General features: G+C 46.9%; 1 protein-coding gene across 1 annotated transcript in view; it reads right to left on the reverse strand.

Annotated features, from left to right (window-relative positions):
* Positions 1–18,703, reverse strand: part of CD82 (CD82 molecule) — a 63,842-nt gene that overhangs the window by 23,207 nt on the left and 21,932 nt on the right. Inside the window, exon 2 of the mRNA XM_045015654.1 lies at positions 7,383–7,464. Within this exon, the coding sequence (XP_044871589.1) occupies positions 7,383–7,445 (63 nt within the window). The 5' untranslated portion in view covers positions 7,446–7,464. The remainder of the gene's footprint in view (positions 1–7,382; positions 7,465–18,703) is intronic.

Consider the following 18,703-nt stretch of genomic DNA (forward strand, 5'->3'; position numbering starts at 1 on the left):
TCCACTGGCATCAACCAGCTGGCAAACTCTGGGGATAGCCCAGACCAGAAAGATCTGGTTGTTCCAGAGAGAAGCAGCAGCAGCAGCCCATCCCCAACTACCACACAGCCTGCCTGGGGTGAGGATTAGCAGTAACACATTTCTCACCTGGAGCTGGGCATTTCTGATGAGAGGATAAATAGGCACCAGATTGATTGTGGGTTACATTTTGTTACATGCACACAACTTCTCTGGCCCTTATACTGAGACGGAACCCTCACTTTAGGTACCTGCCTTGTACCACAGTATCTTTTATATTGGGTTAATTCCAACAGTTAGTACTGCAGTGCCCAGATACCCCATTCAGCATCACAGCCCACTGCACAAATGGAGGGCAGAGTCCCTATACCTTCAAAGCAGCACACAGATCAGGCTCTCATTCGTTTGTTTAACTGCAAAAGGCACACTCAGAACAGAGGTTTGCAGCTGTGATCTGAAGCGCGAGGGAAGGAGACTCAGGACAAAAATAGAGAGGCGGTTCCAGATGGCAGGAGCTGCCAAGAAGGCTCTTGAACCAAACAGTGACAAGATTGCAGGATGGGACAGAGAAGGCTAGATGAGCCAAGAGAGGAAGATGCAGATTATGGGCCAGCTGGAGCGTGTTCAGAGGTTTGTAGAAACAAGGGAAATGAGAAGCTAGCTCCTGAAATTCCCCTTCCCATATGTTTTGAAAACTGTTGTAACTTCCTCACCAATGCCACAAACAGACTTGCACCGCTGTGTCTCATACCAGGTGGTGTCCATGGAACTGGAGTGTAATCACACCACACAAGAACGTGCTGCTTAGGGGACAGCAATGCATGGCTGGGAGGGGAGCTTGGTAGCTGTGCTGGTGGCAGGTGACCAAGAAGGATAAGAAACTCACCAACCAAGTTAAATCAGAATTAAGTGGCAAATAAGTTACATGCAGACAAGGGGGAGAGTGAAAGTAATTGCACCTCAGTGGTGGAAAGCTTGCAAGCTTGCATTGTAAGGGGCAGGAGGACTGGATCTTATAGTGTGCATTAGCACCCACCCTTATCTTAAGCTGGACTCTGTTTAGCCCAATACTGGAAAAATGCCACATTGGCCCTCTTCCAGTGGGCCTGAGCACACTGCAGTATCTCAGGGCAGGGTTGGGACAGCAGATCAAGCCAGGGAGTCAGCTAAAACGCAAGATAGAGAGGGATGAAGGAAAATCTCAGCTAACATGGCATTCCTAGGGATGGGTGAATTTACAGATAGGAGATATTGTCTCCTGCTTAACCCACAGTTTCTCAAAAATATTCATATGACTTTCTTATGGAGCAGTGATCTTGGGGTGTCAACCTATGTTCTCCCGTTGCTGACAAAAAACAGAACTACTTCTAAGTTGTGTTCCTGGGAGGCTATTTGTTATGAGGCACTGGGACCATCCACGGCCTCTGTTCAGTCTGCCTTTTGCTCTAGTCTGCAAATCTTGTGCTTGCAGGAAGCTGCTGTAGAAAAGTATAGAGGGGCGGGGGAAGAGAGGAGAAAGGAAAGAGACAGGCTGTCCCATGGCTGCATTGCTGTCCCCTGACAGAATTTCAGCTCCATTCCATGTCTATGCCAATTCACTGAGCACAGTAGTAGGGTTGCTCCTTCCACTAGCTTAAGTGCAACATCTTTCTTATTCTGTCTGTGGGTGGGAACTGCAGTGATCAGTGAACTACAATGGATTAAGCAATGGTGTGTCCTACAACCCTATCCCCCTACAGGAGGGGACAGGATTCTAGTCAGGGCTCCTGTCAGAGTGAAGTGTCAGCCTCGCTACCCAGCACTGAAAATAAACTCACTACAGTGACACACCAAGCCAAGCCTACTGGAAAGTGGCAATTATGGCCTCACATTGTACTTCCCTTAGCAGGATAATTACAGGGCCCAGCTCAGTGCTATCTTGGGATGACACTGTGGTGTGTCAGGATGGACTGAGGTCACGTTCTGCCTAACAGACCAGCTAGTCTGAGGGTTGATTTTAAACTTTGGGGTTTTGTTCAGGGGGACTTTGCACCTCACTCACATATATGTTAAGAGGAGGGTAGGGCAGAGAACTGCGCAGCGGAAACATCTCCTCTACTCCCCACACATCTCAGTCCATCCTCATAGGGTCTATGTTGCATAGGCCTGCACATGGCAGAGGCTTCCAATAAGGCTGCAACATGGACAGCAAGTCTGTTTGACTGAGGCTGGGAGCCCCCATCCACACTGGAATCATGGACTCCAAAGTGAAAGGAGCAGCAGCAGCCACTTGCTCAGCTTACTTGGTTCAGAGATGAAGCTAGATGGCTAAAGTCTACTCTTCACCATCCACTGTATAAAAAAGCCACACCTGGAGAGCAACATACCCATGGACTACATACAGACTCAGCCTTCCCTCACCTCAGCCCCACAATGCCATCTCCACGCAGCCTTAGCTCTGAAGCACTCAGACTTTTGTCTTTCCCATTTGCTGTAAGGAGAAGTAGAGAAAGTAGGAGGCATACGTGAATTTTCTCTCTATTCAGTGGAGCTTTGTGACCTGCCTTGGCTGCTCAGGTCTCCAGGAAGGATGTGTTGGAGGCCTGGTCTCCCTAGGGCTACTTCAATTGGCTATGACTTTATCAACTAGTACTGGACAGGTGTCACTTCAGTGTCTAAACAGCAGCCAGAATGGCAGTGTTCCCCTAATGTTTTACTCATCACCTTCTGATAGGCCCAGAGAGCCCATTTCAGCCAGGCAAGGACTCTAGGTTAGAGAACTTGACCATGAAACCAGAACCAGGAAAAATATTCCTTCCTTTGGTCGTTTCTAGATAGCTGACAGCAAATGGGAGCTCAGAGCCCCAGGACCTGGAGACCTTTGCCACCCAGTTAAAGCCCTACAGTGGTTGAGACCTGTAACTCCTTAATTGCATGCACACATGCAGATTTCACAGGGGAAATCCAAACACTCTGCAGATCCCTGGATTTGAGAATAGTTTTGACACGTTCATAGCATTGGTTCCCTCCAACCCAGGTCAGTAGGATGGAGGTGCCAATCACATGGCTGCAGCCGACGGGTCAAACAGGACCACAAAAGTCAGTCATCATAGGTATTAACATGCAAGTTCTCTGCAGGGATGGGCATTTCCTGTTGCCACTGCTGATCTGTAGAATGACCAGCCACTTGAGCGTTACACTCCAAACCCACCCCAGCTGGAACCAAACCCACCCCTACATGTGTCTGTCAGTTCAAGTTGAGGGCAGTCACCTGTTATTCACTAGCCTCAGCTTGACAGAGAAAAGCCTCTGGCACTAAGAGCCCCTGCTACTCCCAGAAGCAGCACTCAGCACCCTTGATAGGGCTGCCCAGACATTAAAGAAATGTCCATAGACTTGAGTATTCACAGGGGATCCATCTCACTGTGATACATGCTTTGTATAAGGCATCTCCATCCATTTCTTGAGTTACTCTAAGGGAAAAGCCTCCAGCTCCCACCTCCCACATGTTGCCTTATGGGCACATTGAGCATTAATGCAAGTCCCCTCTTCCCACCAACGTGCACCCACATGGCACAGCTTAGGTAGAAGTCTGCTCTGAATCCTTGTGCTAAGGAGAGCATCACCCCCAAATGGAGGGACACAGCAGCTTTGGGATAGTTTCTCACCTCCTCTCCCCTTGCCATCACCACTGCAGAGTAGGACAAATTGCAGGGGATTCTGCTTGGCTCTCCTGCTTAAGAGCTGACCCTAGAGTGAATACACCTCTAGATGATGGGGTAATACCTTTATTACTTATGTGGGGCCCTCAATGGAGTCTGACTGGCTCAAGGAGGGATGTGCAGACTTCATTTGGTCAATACCCCTCCTCTCTCATTGCCCCTAGTTCAGCACTGCAGCCCAGCTTTCCATTGGGCAGAGGCCTAGTACTAAGTCAAACGGCAGCGTTTGTTTGAAACGTCACAGGAGAAGAAGCAAATGAAAGTTGCCCAGAGAACAGCTGCTTCCCATCACCTGCAGCCAGCCAGAGGAGGCCTAAGGTCCCTGAGAACCCTGCTGCAGAATTCCAGCGTCAGCCGCTACCCCTACCCCCCAGCATCTTTCGACCTCTTTCCGTGCAAAATGTGGGAAAATACTTTGCAGTTTGTGGATTAATTTGAAGGAGCAGCTTGGCTCTGCCCACTTCCTCCCTCCCCCCTGCCAGCTTAGAGCTGTCCCGTGGGGGCTCCCCAGGAACACTGGTTTACTGGCTGAGAAGGAGAATCACAGGATGGGAGGGGGGGAGGAAGTGAGGGAGAGGGTGCGGAATAAAGAGACTTTGCAATCTCCACTCAAACATTCAGCAGCAGCAGCAAGGGAAACATAAGAAGGGTTATTATAGGGCAAGACAGCACTGCGGGCTATTGTAAGACACATGCAGCCTCTCCTCCCTCTCCTGTTGGACAGAACCATCTCCATAGGAATGGTAAGCAAGGCTTCTGGAGTGCAGGTTATTTACAACCAAGACTCCCACAACTTGGTTACCCCACAGCTCCCCCAACCGCCACAAAGAGACCGTGAAACAAATAAGTGAGGGGAGAAAAGAAAGCCACATTAATCCCCTATTTTCCTACTCACACTTTTTTGAGACTGTTACACTGAACACAGGAAATGCCCCAATCCCTGTAACCAGGATGATAGTCCCAGGGTACCTCTCCCCCATGATCCAGGGGGTTTTGTCCCCTCCCTAAGTTGCTATTCTTGCTGAACACAAACCAGAACCTGCCTAAAAAGTAGCTGAAAATCACAAATCTCTTAATAACTTTAGGGTCCCGCTGGACCCCAGCTCACCCCATCCATCCCCAGAGGAGTAGGAGGTTGTAAAGAATAGTTTGTTGTATCACACTGTAAACAGGGCAATACCTTCTGTTATGGGCAGGTAAGGGAACAACAAAAATACTAGCCCATCCCCTCAAAACTGATGGGCAATTACAGATAAGCCTGGGAACAAGTGTGCATTAGCAGAAGAGCCAGATACAACCCTGTAGGACTTCCCGCCCCCCCCTTACTAACCTAGACTAAAACCAGTCCCCTCAAACCTCTGATGGCCCTTTAAGACTCTCCTCGGATATGCTAAGAACATCCATGACCTTTGGTCCCTGGCAGTCTTTAATTGGAATCCTGGCTACTCTGAGAGGGACGCAACAGAAACACATGGCAGGGAAAGAGCTAGCATAGCAAACTGAGGGAAACCAGATCCAGATGTGTCCCAGTTGCAACATCAAGGCCAGCACTCCAGGAGGCTGCAGCATAGCACAGCTCGAGGCATGACAGTGTGTGGGGTAGAGGAGTAAAGCCACACTCAGAGGATAAGCTTGGAAAGCAAAGCTCTCATTTTAGCAGGCTTCTCTGTCATACACATTCAGCAATGTTGAGAGAGACAGGCAGAGTTTAAACCAACACAGGAGAATTGGGGAAAGCTGGAATCTGAGGCTAGGTCTACACTAAAAAGTTAGATCAACCCAGCTATGTTGCTCAGGAGCACAAAATGGTGGGTGCTCAGCACCCATGGGCAGCCCTTTCCCCTCCCCCCCCCAAATCAGCTCCCCCCACGCACCCAGGATTTTCTGCCTGCCAGCAGGCCCTGTGGCTCAGTGCCCTGCCCTCCCGCCCGTGATAATTTGCTGTTTCGTGGCATGCAGGAGCCTGGGAGGGAGGAGCGAGGACATGGCACGTTCAGGGAAGGGAGTGGAATAGGGTGGGAAGAGGTGGGGTGGGGGTGGAGCAGGGGCCAAGCACCCTCTGGCACACTGGAAAGTTGGTGCCTATGCTCAGGGTGTGAAGAATCTACACCCAAGCATAGTTAAGCCAGCCTAATCCCCAGCATAGACAGCACTAGATCAACAGAAGAATTATTCTGTCAACCTAGCTACCACCTCTCAGGGAAGTGGATTAACTAGAGCAATGGGAGAATCCCTCCCATCACTGCAGTGAGAGTGTCTACACTGAAGCAAGAGTGGTGCAGCTGTGCTGCTACAGCATTTCTAGAAAAGACCACCTGAGGCTTCCCTACCCTAGTGGTGTAGTAGAAGAGAGAGCCTAAGGCCTGGTCTACACTGCGGGGGGGGGGTCGAACTAAGGTACGCAACTTCAGCTACGCAAATAGCATAGCTGAAGTCGAACTACCTTAGTTCGAACTACTTATCCGTCCTCACGGCACAGGATCGAAGTCCGCAGCTCCCCCGTCGACTCCGCCACCGCCGTTTGTGGTGGTGGAGTTCCGGAGTCGACGGGAGCGCATTCGGAGTTCGATATATCGCGTCTAGATGAGACGCGATATATCAAACTCCGAGAAGTCGATTGCTACCCGCTGACCCGGCGGGTAGCATGGACGTACCCTGAGACAGATGTCTTGTATCAGCGGCCTGAACTAAAGTAGTGGTCAAAGCTTTGACCACTACTTTAGTTCAGGCCTCACATCAGGCCTCTGATACAAGACATACATCCCAGGCTCCTCTTTCTACTACAAGTGGCACCACCTTGAGAGAGAGTCAGAACAATCCCAGCGTGACTTGTACGATTTAGATCAGCCTGCGGAGAGCCCTGGAGGACACAGATATCCCATTAAACCAAACGTAAGAGGAGTTTTGTGGAGAACAGCTGTGATTGAAGGAGATGAAGTTGAGGCCAAACACTCAGATGAATATGTGCCAGACGTAAATCCTCCCATCCTCACCCAAACCAAGCGAGCCAGCACCAATCAGGGATTCTGAAGCAGCTCACACTGGGTCCCCCTCCCAAAATCCAATCCTCCTCATCCCAGCAGGCAAGCCTGCGCCCAAGACCCTCACAAAATTCCACTTCAAATGGAAAACTTGGGACTGATTCAGCTTTTTCAAAATCAAAACCAGCTACTGGAACTTGAAGTGAAATTATAATGGTTCTGTGAAGCCTGCCTGGACTATTTAGAAGAGGAGGATTGCAATGGACTCCACGGGGTTTTGTGGCTTCATTGCTCTGTAGCAACCCTGTTGCTGCTGCTCCAGATGTGGCAGAAAAAGGAATGCAATAATGGCAAATTTCCAGGGAAGCAAAGTAGGCCCACCTTCCCCTTTCCATTGACAGAGGAGGCTATAGGCACTAGACACAGCAGGTGGGATATGTGGAATGGGGCAATCTGTCTATTTCGGCCAGGGAAGGAGATGGGAGCGTGTACAGCTGGAAGCCACAAAGCCACACGGGGCATCAGGGTCAATGACATTTTGGAGTGGGCACCTATTCTAAATTTTAGTTTAGTCTGAAGTCTAAAGGTCCACATCTGAGGCTATATATAGTCCCTTCTGCCCACCCCTTAATTCAGAGCTACTCATCTACTCAAGCCCTCCCCCAGAGACAAGAATACTTACAAAAAAGAGGAGATTGAAAAGGAAGAGGAAATACTTGGTGACTTTCAAACAGTCGGACCCCATCTTCCTTCACTTCCAGGATCTAAAGGGAAAAAAACAAGACAACAATCCACATGTCAATATATAGCCTCTAGACAGCATTAGAGATAGCTCTGAGCCACCATTTTGCCAGAGATCCAGCTACATAATAGCTGGTTCTGTAGAGATCATGTTTGGCCCAACTGGATGAAGGGTTCTCCTGACTGTCCAAGAAGAGGATGGACCAGACTGACCACCACTGACAAAGTGCCACCTTTGTGGAAGTTTCCTGGATGGTGACAGAGGGCCTACAATGCAATTCTGTCAGGGTATGTCTGCACTGGAAACTTCAAAGTGCTCCTGTGGCAGTGCTTTGAAGTGCGAGTGTGGTCGCATACAAGCAAGAGAGCTCTCCCAGTGCTCCTGGTAATCCACCTCCACGGGGGGATTGGCTCCCAGCACTCTGAGCCTGTCTACACTAGCGCTTTGAAGTGCTCAGACTTGCTGTGCTCAGGTGGGTGATTTTTCATACCCCTGAGCCAGCAAGTTAGAGTGCTATAAAATGTAAGTGTAGACAAGCCCACAATCACAGAAGGGATTTAACCAGCTAGGAGCCTTGTAATTCCATCACTATTTATATGTAATCAGCTGAGGCTCCAACTCCATATTCTCAGAGGACACTGCTAAGCTTTGAAATGAATCTTGTCCAGCTTTTTCCTGTACGCTCATTCTACCTCCTTTCTCCCCCAGAGCTCTCTTCCCTCCTCCTTGTGGGCCTGTAGACAGTCAAAAAAATGGGTCAATAGCCTAGTTTGAAAGATCATGTCAAAGATGTCATTTCCAAAAGAATGTATAGGAATTATTTTGAGGCAGCTCTATGGCCAGCATGTTATACAGAGGTCAGACTAGATGATCAAAGTGGTCCCTCTTCTGGCCTTGTAATTTATGTCATGCCAGCCTTGTACAACCCAACCCAGTAGCCAGTCACCTGTGTGAATATGAGAACCCTTAATCATGCATGATGCTACAGAGCACAAGCTGTGCAATTCAGCAGCATATGAATTAATGTCTTTGCTCAGGGACCCTTAAAAGATGGGCAGTCAAACTTGTGACAAGGATGTACCTGCAAAAGCACCTTTCCATTTTTAGTATAATGTGATGACAAGCCTCTGCATGTAGGTACCAGTAGCACAGGCTCCAGCACCTCAGGCAGCAGTTTGATGATGCAGGCCAGAGTAGTACAGACAATACAAGGGTGAGGGCAAGAGGCATTTGATGACCATACCTCAATGTGTGTAGTCTGGTTTTCAGAGGATCACAGAAAGAATGTGTTGGAGATTATGTTTGGGAGATACCAGGCTGGTAGGAGAATCCTGTGAAACATTTCCACTATTTGTCCTGTGTACTGAGACAGACATTGCAGAGCCATAGTTCTTTGCCACAAGTCAATGCAGCTTCACTAATTCTGAAGCTTGTTTCAGGTAATCTGTCTGTCCAATTAACATGATGTGGGGGAGAGAGGGGAGGAAAGAGGCCAGTGCAATTTGGGGTTCCATGATCACCATATATTGGTGCAAGGAGAGGCTAGCCCCTCCCAGTAATATTTTTGGTAGACTTTCTGCAACATTGTCTTTAGTTCTGGGTACTACTCCAGACAGATGTAGACAAAGTGAAGGGAGTTCAGAAGAGAGCTGGAGGGATCAAGTTCATTTCTCTTATTTCATCCTAGAAAGGCATAGCTTGGTTGAGTGACATATTTAAAGGGGAAGATTTCCACATCTCAGAGATCTGTTCCTTCCTTTCCAAAATAAGGATAGCTTCTGAGGAGAATGTGAAAAACTAGACACTTAGCATAGTTTAAAGTGCTTTTGAGTTCCTCACTCAACAAGGACTGTCTCTTTAAAAGGACATAAGTAACCCACCAGAAGGATGAGATTGGGGTAAAGCATCACTCCAATTAAAACAGCCAACTCACAAAACCTAGGACATCAGCAGCAGGGCTTTCTGCCTTTGGGTTTATTCAGCAAGGTTCACTGAAAGCCAGTGTGTTATTTTGTTTCAGTCCAAAGCTTTTGGCTAATCCTATTAAATATTTAGGTTAATTCTGGGCTAAACTGGAATGTAGGTTTCATTCTAATTGGCTAGTTTCCCCCACCAATCAGCAGTCACTTCTAGACTACAGGGAGGGAACGCTGAACTCTAGCTATGCTGCAAGGAGATATTACTCTGTCTTCAAGGCAGATACCAAGACTGGACTGGGTCCTAGGTCTGTAGCTGGACAGCAAGCGATGGGTAAGTATTATTTTCATATGACTGATAGGGAAGTGACAGTGTTACAGCGAGTTTCTGACCAAGTCCTTGCTCCCAGTCACACTCCCAAAATACACAGCTTGGAATAGGTTACAAGCACAATATGTAGCATGAGCATTTTTGGGGTGGGAAGAGTCTCTATGCATATGTCTACACTACAATTAGACACCCACAGCTGGCCCACACCAGCTGGCTTTGGGGCTGTTTTATTGCAGTGTAGACTTCTGGCCTTGGACTTTAAGATGGGGGGGTCCCAGACTGCAGGCTGCAACCCAAGCTTAGTCCACATAGCAATGAAACAGCTCTGCAGCCTGAGCTCCAGGAGCCCAAGTCATCTGGCATGGACCAGCTGCAGGTTTTTAATTGCAATGCAGACCTACCCTATATAGGCAGCAAAGAGTCCTGTGGCACCTTATAGACTAACAGAAGTATTGGAGCATGAGCTTTCGTGGGTGAATACCCACTTCGTCGGATGCATGGGTAGGTATTCACCCATGAAAGCTCATGCTCCAATACTTCTGTTAGTCTATAAAGTGCCACAGGACACTCTGCTGCTTTTATAGATCCAGACTAACACGGCTACCCCTCTGATACTACCCTATATAGGGAGTTGAATGGCCCCTCCCTCACCATAATATCCAAGCACCTCACAAACACTGCTGGGTTTAATTCTCACAACCCCCTGATTTTACAGATTAGACACTGAGGCACAAACAGATTAAGTGATTTGTCCAAGGTCACACAGGATACATGGTAGAGCCTCATCCTAATACACTGCCTTTAACCACAAAGGTCATCCATCCTTTCACTTTGGGACAGAGTAAGGAAGAAAGAACAGGGTAGTCTGGGAAGCAGTTAGTCACCCTGATACAAGAAGCCTGAAAGTTTCTAGTATTGGAATTACCAAACTATACCTGTAGAGGCCAAGGTGATGAATTAACTCCGCATTACAGACTTGTATGGGCATGTTGCTAAACAGCTAATTACATATAGCTTATTTTGTTCATCTCTGAGCACACTAATGAAGTTCATCTAGTCTAGTATTGCATCTCCAGCAGTGGCCAGTACCACATGCTTTAGAGGAAGGTATAAAGACAGGTCTACACCAGATATCAATGTTTTGAACACCATCCCCCAAATACAGTAACATACATACGTCTACTTTCTGGTGTTCTCTGGAACACACCAGCCACTCAATTCGACTCCACAATGCCAAGAGCAGAAGGTTAGGCTATACAGCAACTACTACGTTACCATTTTATACAAAAGGTAGGTTTTGCCCCATGGACGCACTGGCTACAGCAGGAAGCCAGTTTTACACCAAAGTTGTCACTGTCTTAGAGTGACTGCCACACTGCCTCCAGAGGTATGGCTTGTTTGCCTCTGCAGGGGCAGCAAAGAAGCTGTCTGTTCCAAGGGAGTTTACCTACAGCTCCAGAGATTAGAGTTTTCCAGTTACCCACAAAACAAGGACCCTACATTGTGCAACAGCACAAGAGCCGCTTGATTAGAATCTGGAAAGACCTTTATGTCATGGAGTCACAGGGTGTGATCGATGCCTCAGCCTGTACCCGGGCTCCTGGGAGTGACCCCTTTAGTGTGCCAGGCCACAAAGACCCATAGTTCCACAGGGGCTGGCCTGTGGCTTTCATGATGCTGAGATTGGTCCTTCAACACCAGTGATCCCTGTCTCTTTTCATGACTCCCTGCAGGAACTCCAGACTCCTGTGTGAGGTGGTGTCAGGGCATAATGCTCTCAGTGAGTACTTGCAGCAACACACTCAGCCTTTTCAAAAAAACAAGTTGGCCATTTATTAGTCACCTGGTACACACAGTCTGAAAGTCCTTAGGTTAGCAAAAATCACTTAAATTAAGGCATACACCATCCTGGTCAAACCAGTGCCCTGAGGAGCCAGTCAAGCTATGATGGAGTCTGTCTCTCTTCCCCATTTCTCCACTTTGTCCAGGCTCCCGAGTCCCTCCATAAAGGCCCCCTCTTTCAGTCACCTGACAGCTTGTTCTCTAGCTCAATCCAAGTCCTGCCTGCTGGAGTTTCATAGAATCGTAGAATATCAGGGTTGGAAGGGACCTCAGGAGGTCATCTAGTCCAACCCCCTGCTCAAAGCAGGGCCAATCCCCAGACAGATTTTTGCCCCAAATCCCTAAATGGCCCTCTCAAGGATTGAACTCAACCCTGGGTTTAGCAGGCCAATGCTCAAACCACTGAACATCCCTCCTCCCCTTTCCTGCTGTTGTGTTGATTGTTCAGTCACGAGGGCATCTTGTTGTCTTGCTGGATCTTGACCTTGATTTGGGTTACTTTGAGCCAGTTCTTTAATGACAGTATTAATTTCCCTCAGATAGCAAGGTCACACCCACACACCTCTCCTGCATGATTCCAAGAGCAGTATTAATTTTTTATTCAATAGGTAGCAATGCAATGTACAGAAGACTATGCTTCATAAAAGTCTTGCAGAAACTTCCCATTTCATTACAATCTCTAGGAAGTAGTTCAGTTTTTTTCCTTGATTTCTGCCAAGACTAACAACACTCATGTTTGCATGAGGGATTGTACTTGGTGATGGTAACTATACAACAGCTCCTCACACGCTTTTAGCTCATGACGCTCTCATGAGCGAGGGGTGTGTTTGCTGCAAACCCAGCAAGCATCCTGTACTCTTGTGCATGTTCCTCAGCCAGTCTCAATGGAGCTCTCAGGGAGCTAGCTCCCGAGACAGAGGCGGGGTATGTGTGTTGTGATTCTAGCTCTTTCCACTAGCTGAAATATAAAAGCCAAATACCGTAACCTGCTGCCCAAGCCAATAGGGATTTAGCATTAGGAGTCAGCGCCCCCAGAAATGATTAACCTCTTATTCTTTAGGGTTCATGGCAGTTTTGCAGTGGACACTAGGCAGTCATATGACCACTTAGCTGTCTCCAGTGTGGCTCATGAGTTTTGTTTTTTTTTAATACTTAGGGAGGCACAGAGGTGCAGGGAGATGTTAAAGCACTTAACAGGGAGTTGTAAGAACAGAGTAAAGTAGGCAAGTATTCTCCCCATCTCACAAATGGGGAAACTGATTTGGGGAGGGACTTGATCATATAGCAAGGAGCATCTCCCACCCCCAGCACAGTTTTAAAAAAACCCCACACATACTCTGATGCTAGAGCACTGGTACAGTCCTCTTGCTGTACGTCTGGGCACCCAGTTCACAGCTCATAGCCATAAACATGCAATTCAGAAAACAGTTCTCATCAAGAAGTTTATATCCAAAACGTAACAACTCCCTCCCCAAAATTCCAACATGCAATAGAAGACTTCAGAGAGCAGTTCCCTGACCCAATGAGGGTACTGGCTGAGAGAAAGATGGGCTTGGGCAAAGAGGCCTCTGTGCTTAAGGAACAAGTCTGTCCGTGCAAGGGCTTTTTCTGATCTTACTGCACAACCAAATCCCCATATTGTCAACATTAAAGCCCTTTAAAAAATAATAAAAAAAATAAAAAAGGAGCATGAGTCAGTACCAAAAGTCATGAGATTTGCTTAAGTTTTTGACAATACTGAATTTTGGGATTTCTTTGCCTTCTTATTTGAGCTGTTAGGGTTTGCTCAGATCATGTGCTGAAGATTTTCTCTGCAACCATGCAAGCTAAAAGCTTGCTTTAAAAAACAATCCACCCCAAGAAAATCTGTTTTATTAGTCACTTGACTCCAAGAGTTGAGGCTTAAAGGAAAACAGTCACAAGATTTGAGAGAGAGTTTACTACAGTGGAATCCCAAACAGCAACAACTCAGCAAGACGTGACAAAAAGGCTTGTTGGTAGAGGACAACTGTCATAATGGATCAGGCCTGTAGGACACGGGGGTCCACCCAGTCCAGTATCCCATCTCCAACTGGTAGCAGGCACCAGGTGCTTCAGCAGAAGGCAGAACAGATGTGGGATAATATGCATCTCCAAAGTTAAGTCTCATCCTGATCTCTTCATCTGAAGCATGAAGTTCAATCTCTCTTCTACACGTAAATGAATATTAACAAATTCAAGAGCTAATGCTCTCTCTTTGGGAATCTTGATGTTCTGAGGCCAAAAACTTAACATGTGGCAGAGAATTCCACAGTTTAATTACATTATGTAAAAGTATTTCAGTTTCAAAAACTTACCACCTTTTAGTTTCCTTGAGTGACCTCTTGTCCTTGAGTTATGTTATAACTCAAGGATTAGTTATTTTATATGCTTCATCATAGCCCCTCTCTAAGGTTAACAATTTCAGTCTTTTAGACAACTGACCATGAGTTTCACTGCCATTCTCTGAACCACCTCCTCTAGTTCGGCATTATTCTGAAGATGCAGACTAGACAAAATATTCTATGGGAGGCTGCACCATTCACTAAGGACATTCCCTCTCTCACCATATTGGCCTCATTCTTTAAATATCTTAACAGTTTGCTGTTCTGCATCACTCATCTGTCCACAGTAATGTCCAGCTCCCTTTCTTGAGTAGTTTGGCCCAGGCTCACGGCCTATAACTAGACTTGAGGGGGGGGTGGGGGGGAGAAACCTGAACCCAGGAGAGTTCCATAGCTCTGGACAGGTCTAGGAGCCGAGGGGTTCTGCTCACCAATGGGTTCCTGCCCCCGCACAGAACAGTGCAGCAGTCTGTATGGGGCAAGGATTAGTGCAGGGGCCACTTCCCTTATTCCCCGAGGCCAGGAGTGGGAAATGATTCTTCCATTGGGGTATTATGCAGAAGTATTGAAGGCTCGGAGTTGATGGCAGTGAAGCTGGAGCACATAATCAGGGGAGGCCAGCAGCTGAGGAAAGGAGAACAGAGCCTCTCTTTGTTAGGGGCTGGGCAGGGGGACGGGCATGACTCGATGCTGCACATCAGGTCTGTAATATGAGCCCAGCCACCTCTCCCTATCCACAAAGGTGGCTAGAAAAAGTAAGGCACCGGTGGCACTGGGAAGCTTGGGGGATTCCTACCCCCTCCCAAATGGTGAGCTGTAAGGTGATGCTGTGGGAACCAGGAGTCCTGAGGAAGTGGGAAGATGAAAGCATAGAGGGTTCAATTCTCTTCGTACTATACAGAAAAAAGACAAGGACCGGAGGGACAGGGTGGCTACTTAAGGTGGGGTTTTTTTGTTTTTGTTTTATTTTAGTTAAATTGCAAGCCAGAGCTCTTTAAATAGTAGTTCTTTCTTCTTGACCTCACAAGCAGCTCATGGAAACTCAGAGTTTGGTGCTCACTAAAGCGAGGCTGATTATATTTGGCTCAAGTCACTGTGTAAAGCTCTCGCTATGCAGCTCTGATACCAGACCTCAATCCGGACCTGCAGCGTGCTCTGCTATTGCAGTCTTGGATTCCCACATATGCAGCTCTGCTGATTCCTGTTAAGACTGCTCTACAGTGACCCTTCCAGACAAAGGAACAGTAATCAACACAACAAAGAAAGGAGAGCTCATGACTGGAAAGAGCTGGCCCTCTTGAAATGCAACAGGTGCTGATGGGGAACATGCACAGCTCCTCCAAGACAGTAATAGATACTAAGGCACACAGAACCAACCAAACCGAGGGAGAAGCATCACCTCAGGACCAAGAAACATTGTATTTAATCAAAACTCAGGATGGGCTGCAAGGTGCTGTCATCTCTCCCTGAGATAAGAGTCACCCACCCAGAAGAGCTCTATGACGTTTACATGTTCCTAGTCCAAACAAACAAACAACCCCCTGAAGCTAAGGATTTCAGAAGTAAGGCATGAGCTCAAGATCAGGATATAGACAACAAAGCAGAGGGAATTGTTTAGGTAGCTGTTGTCAGGCTAGTGCTATGTTCCAACAAATGACAGTGATAAAAAAGTAAAGGACAAATTCTACCTTACACTGCAGGTGGAGTTAGAGAGAGAGTACCATGCCATGGGAGACCTCAATGCCAAGGTTGGTAAGGACAACACAAACGAAAGAGCAATAGGAAGACAAGGGTGTGACACCCTGAATGAAAATGGAGAAAGGCTTGTTGATTTCTGTAATATGAATCACAGAGTCATCGGTGGAATCCTATCTGAACATTGTGAATTTCACAATGTTGAAATGGTGTTCTCCAAATGGCAGAGATAAGAACCAGATTGACCATATCCTGATCAATAGCAGATGGCGACACTCACTGACAAATGTGAAAAGTGAGAAGTGGTGCAGATGTTGGCAGCGACCACCACTTTGTGACAGCCTCCATCAAGTTAAAACTGAGAAGTGTGGGTCCACCAAACAAGGGACACAGACATTACGATATTGACAAGCTAAAGTCCCTTGAAATACAGAAAGCCTTCGTTCTGCAGTTAAAGAACAGGTTTCAAGCACTTGCAGACCTTGGTGAAGAGGAAGGGAATGCAGATGAGAAGATCAACAATACCACGAGCAGTATAGCAAGGCACACCGGGAAGTCAAACGCCTTGTGAGAGCGGACAAACGGCATTATATTGATAATCTGGCAACACGAGCAGAGGATGCAGCTGTTCATGGAACCATCTACAAAATGGAAGAAGGAACTATCTATAAAATGACGTTGCTTATCAGTGGTAAACAGCAGACACCAACAAATATTCTTATCAGGAACAAAACAAGGACACCTACCAACAACCGAAGGAACAAGAAATGCCCTGGACAGAGCATTTCAAAGAATTGCTGAACAGAGAACAAGTTCTAGGAACCACCTAAAGAGGAAGCAAACATCCAGGAGGCAGAAGATGATCTTGATGTCAACACAGACACCCCAACTAAGGAAGAGATCATTCAAGCCATCAAATCCTTTTAAAAAAAAATAGGAAAGCTCCTGGCAAGGGCAACTTGCATGCAGAATTGTTCAAGGTAAAGCCTAAATTAGCAGCATCTATCCTGGCCCCTCTATTTACATCAGTCTGGGAAAGGGAAAAAGTGCCAGATGAGTGGACCAATGGGGTTGTAGTGAAGATACAATACTGAGAGTTCCTTTCTTTGGTAATAACTGGCGTGGGATCATGTTTTTATCTGTACCAAGCAAAGTATTGGGAGAGATCATAGTCCAGCGTTCATCAGAGGCAGTTGATAGCGTTCTTTTTGTGGATGCACAGACCAGATCTTCACTCTATGAAACAACAGAACAGTCCTTAGAATGGCAATGGCAACTCTACATAAATTTCATAGACTGAGAAGGCTTTTGATAGCATTCACAGGACCAGCCTATGGAGCATTCTGCAGGCATATGGAATTCCTTTCAATATAATCAGTCATCAAAAGCTTCTATTTCAACTTTACAAGCAGTGAAGATCACAGCAAGCTCAGTTTTGAAGTCAAAACAGGAGTACAACAGGGGTGCATCACGATGGCAATGTTGGAGGATTGGAGACGACTGGGTTATGTGGCGTACAACAGATGACATGCCAAGAGGCATTAAATGGATGCTCCTCTCATCCCTTGAAGGCCTGGACTTCGCAGATGATCTCTTCCCTATCACAAACCCAACACCATATACAAGAAAAAACTCTACTCACATTCAGACAGCAAATTGGACTGAAAAATCAACCACGATAAGACAGATATCATGACCGTCAATATCACCTCACCATCACCAATATGGATAGAGGATGATGTTCTCACCAATGTAGAAACATTCACCTACTTGGGCAGCAAAATCAGCCAGAAGGGTGGAACAAGCCAGGACGCCCGGAACAACAACAAAAATCATCAATAAAGCCAGGAACGCCTTCAGGTGCTTAAATACAGTCTGGAAATCATGAAAATACAACACCAAAACCAAACTCAAGATTTATCAGAGCTGCATACTTTCAACAGTACTTTATAGTGCAGAATACTGGGGAATGAGAAAGTATGACATGTACAAACAAACAGTGTTCATTCCATACAATCTGCCTCAGAAAAACCCTCCGTATCTTTTGGCCCAGAACAATCTCAAACCAAGATCTACTGACACAGTGCAGCCAAGAGGATTTGAGCACCATTATTACCAGGAGGTGTTGGAAATGAATTGGTCATATGCTTCAGATGGAAACTGATTCCATCACCAGAGTAGCAATAAGATGGACACCTGAAGGCAAGCTAAAATGGAGGCCACCCGAAAACATGGTGAAGAGCTGTGGAAGCTGAGCTGAAAAACCTGGGGCACAGGTGGGGAGCCATTGAAAGACTTGCCAGAAACTGACAGCAGTGGAGAAGCTTTGTCACTGCCCTAAACACAAGAGGCATAATAGAAACATCATGATGGAGGATGATAGGTTAGGGTGAAATCAAAGCAGTGGTACTGGAGTCAGAAGCTTCCCCCTCATTCCTTTTCATGCTCCCTTGGTGTGGCTAAAGTCATCTGCCAATTCTCTTTCCCCACCCTTCTTTGCTGTGTAGTCAGGCTTCTCTAGAGACTAGCCCTGTTTTTGCAGCCTGCAGGCAGCAGCTACTCTGTCCCTGGCTTTCTCCCCCCCCCACACACACACACCTAAAATGTTTGTTTTGTAATAGGGGCTCCCCCAGTTATCTGAGCCATTCATTGCCTCCAGGTTGGCAGTTGGCCCCATGCAATGAGCGTTCCACAAAAACACTCAGGAACTTCTGCAGCAGCAGCACCTTTCCTCAGCAGAGGAAGAGTCCCTGAGCCCTGTCGGGTGTACTGGATTATCTGCTTCCAGGTATTCTTCCTGGTCTTGGATTTAAATCTCTAAAGTCTTCTGTAACTTGCCCTCCTATCCTTCCCCTTTGTACCATCCTAGTTACTGAGGTCACCTAGGGTCCACTTGCCGAGAATTCCCTTGGGAGAGGCAGCCCTTGACTCTCAAATTGGGTTCCCGCTCTGAACAACCTAGCAGACATTCAGCTCACAGGACATAGTCTTTTGGTTGACGGTCCAAGGAAGTATCCAGGAAGTATCGTTAGTTTAGGTAGGAAACATGTAAACTGCTGGCTCAGTTCTTATCCAAATAACTAGCACATAGTTCTAGAGAGAGAGATTAGATTA

This window comes from Mauremys mutica, chromosome 4, assembly GCF_020497125.1.
Source record: "Mauremys mutica isolate MM-2020 ecotype Southern chromosome 4, ASM2049712v1, whole genome shotgun sequence".
NCBI classification, from domain to species: Eukaryota; Metazoa; Chordata; order Testudines; family Geoemydidae; genus Mauremys; species Mauremys mutica.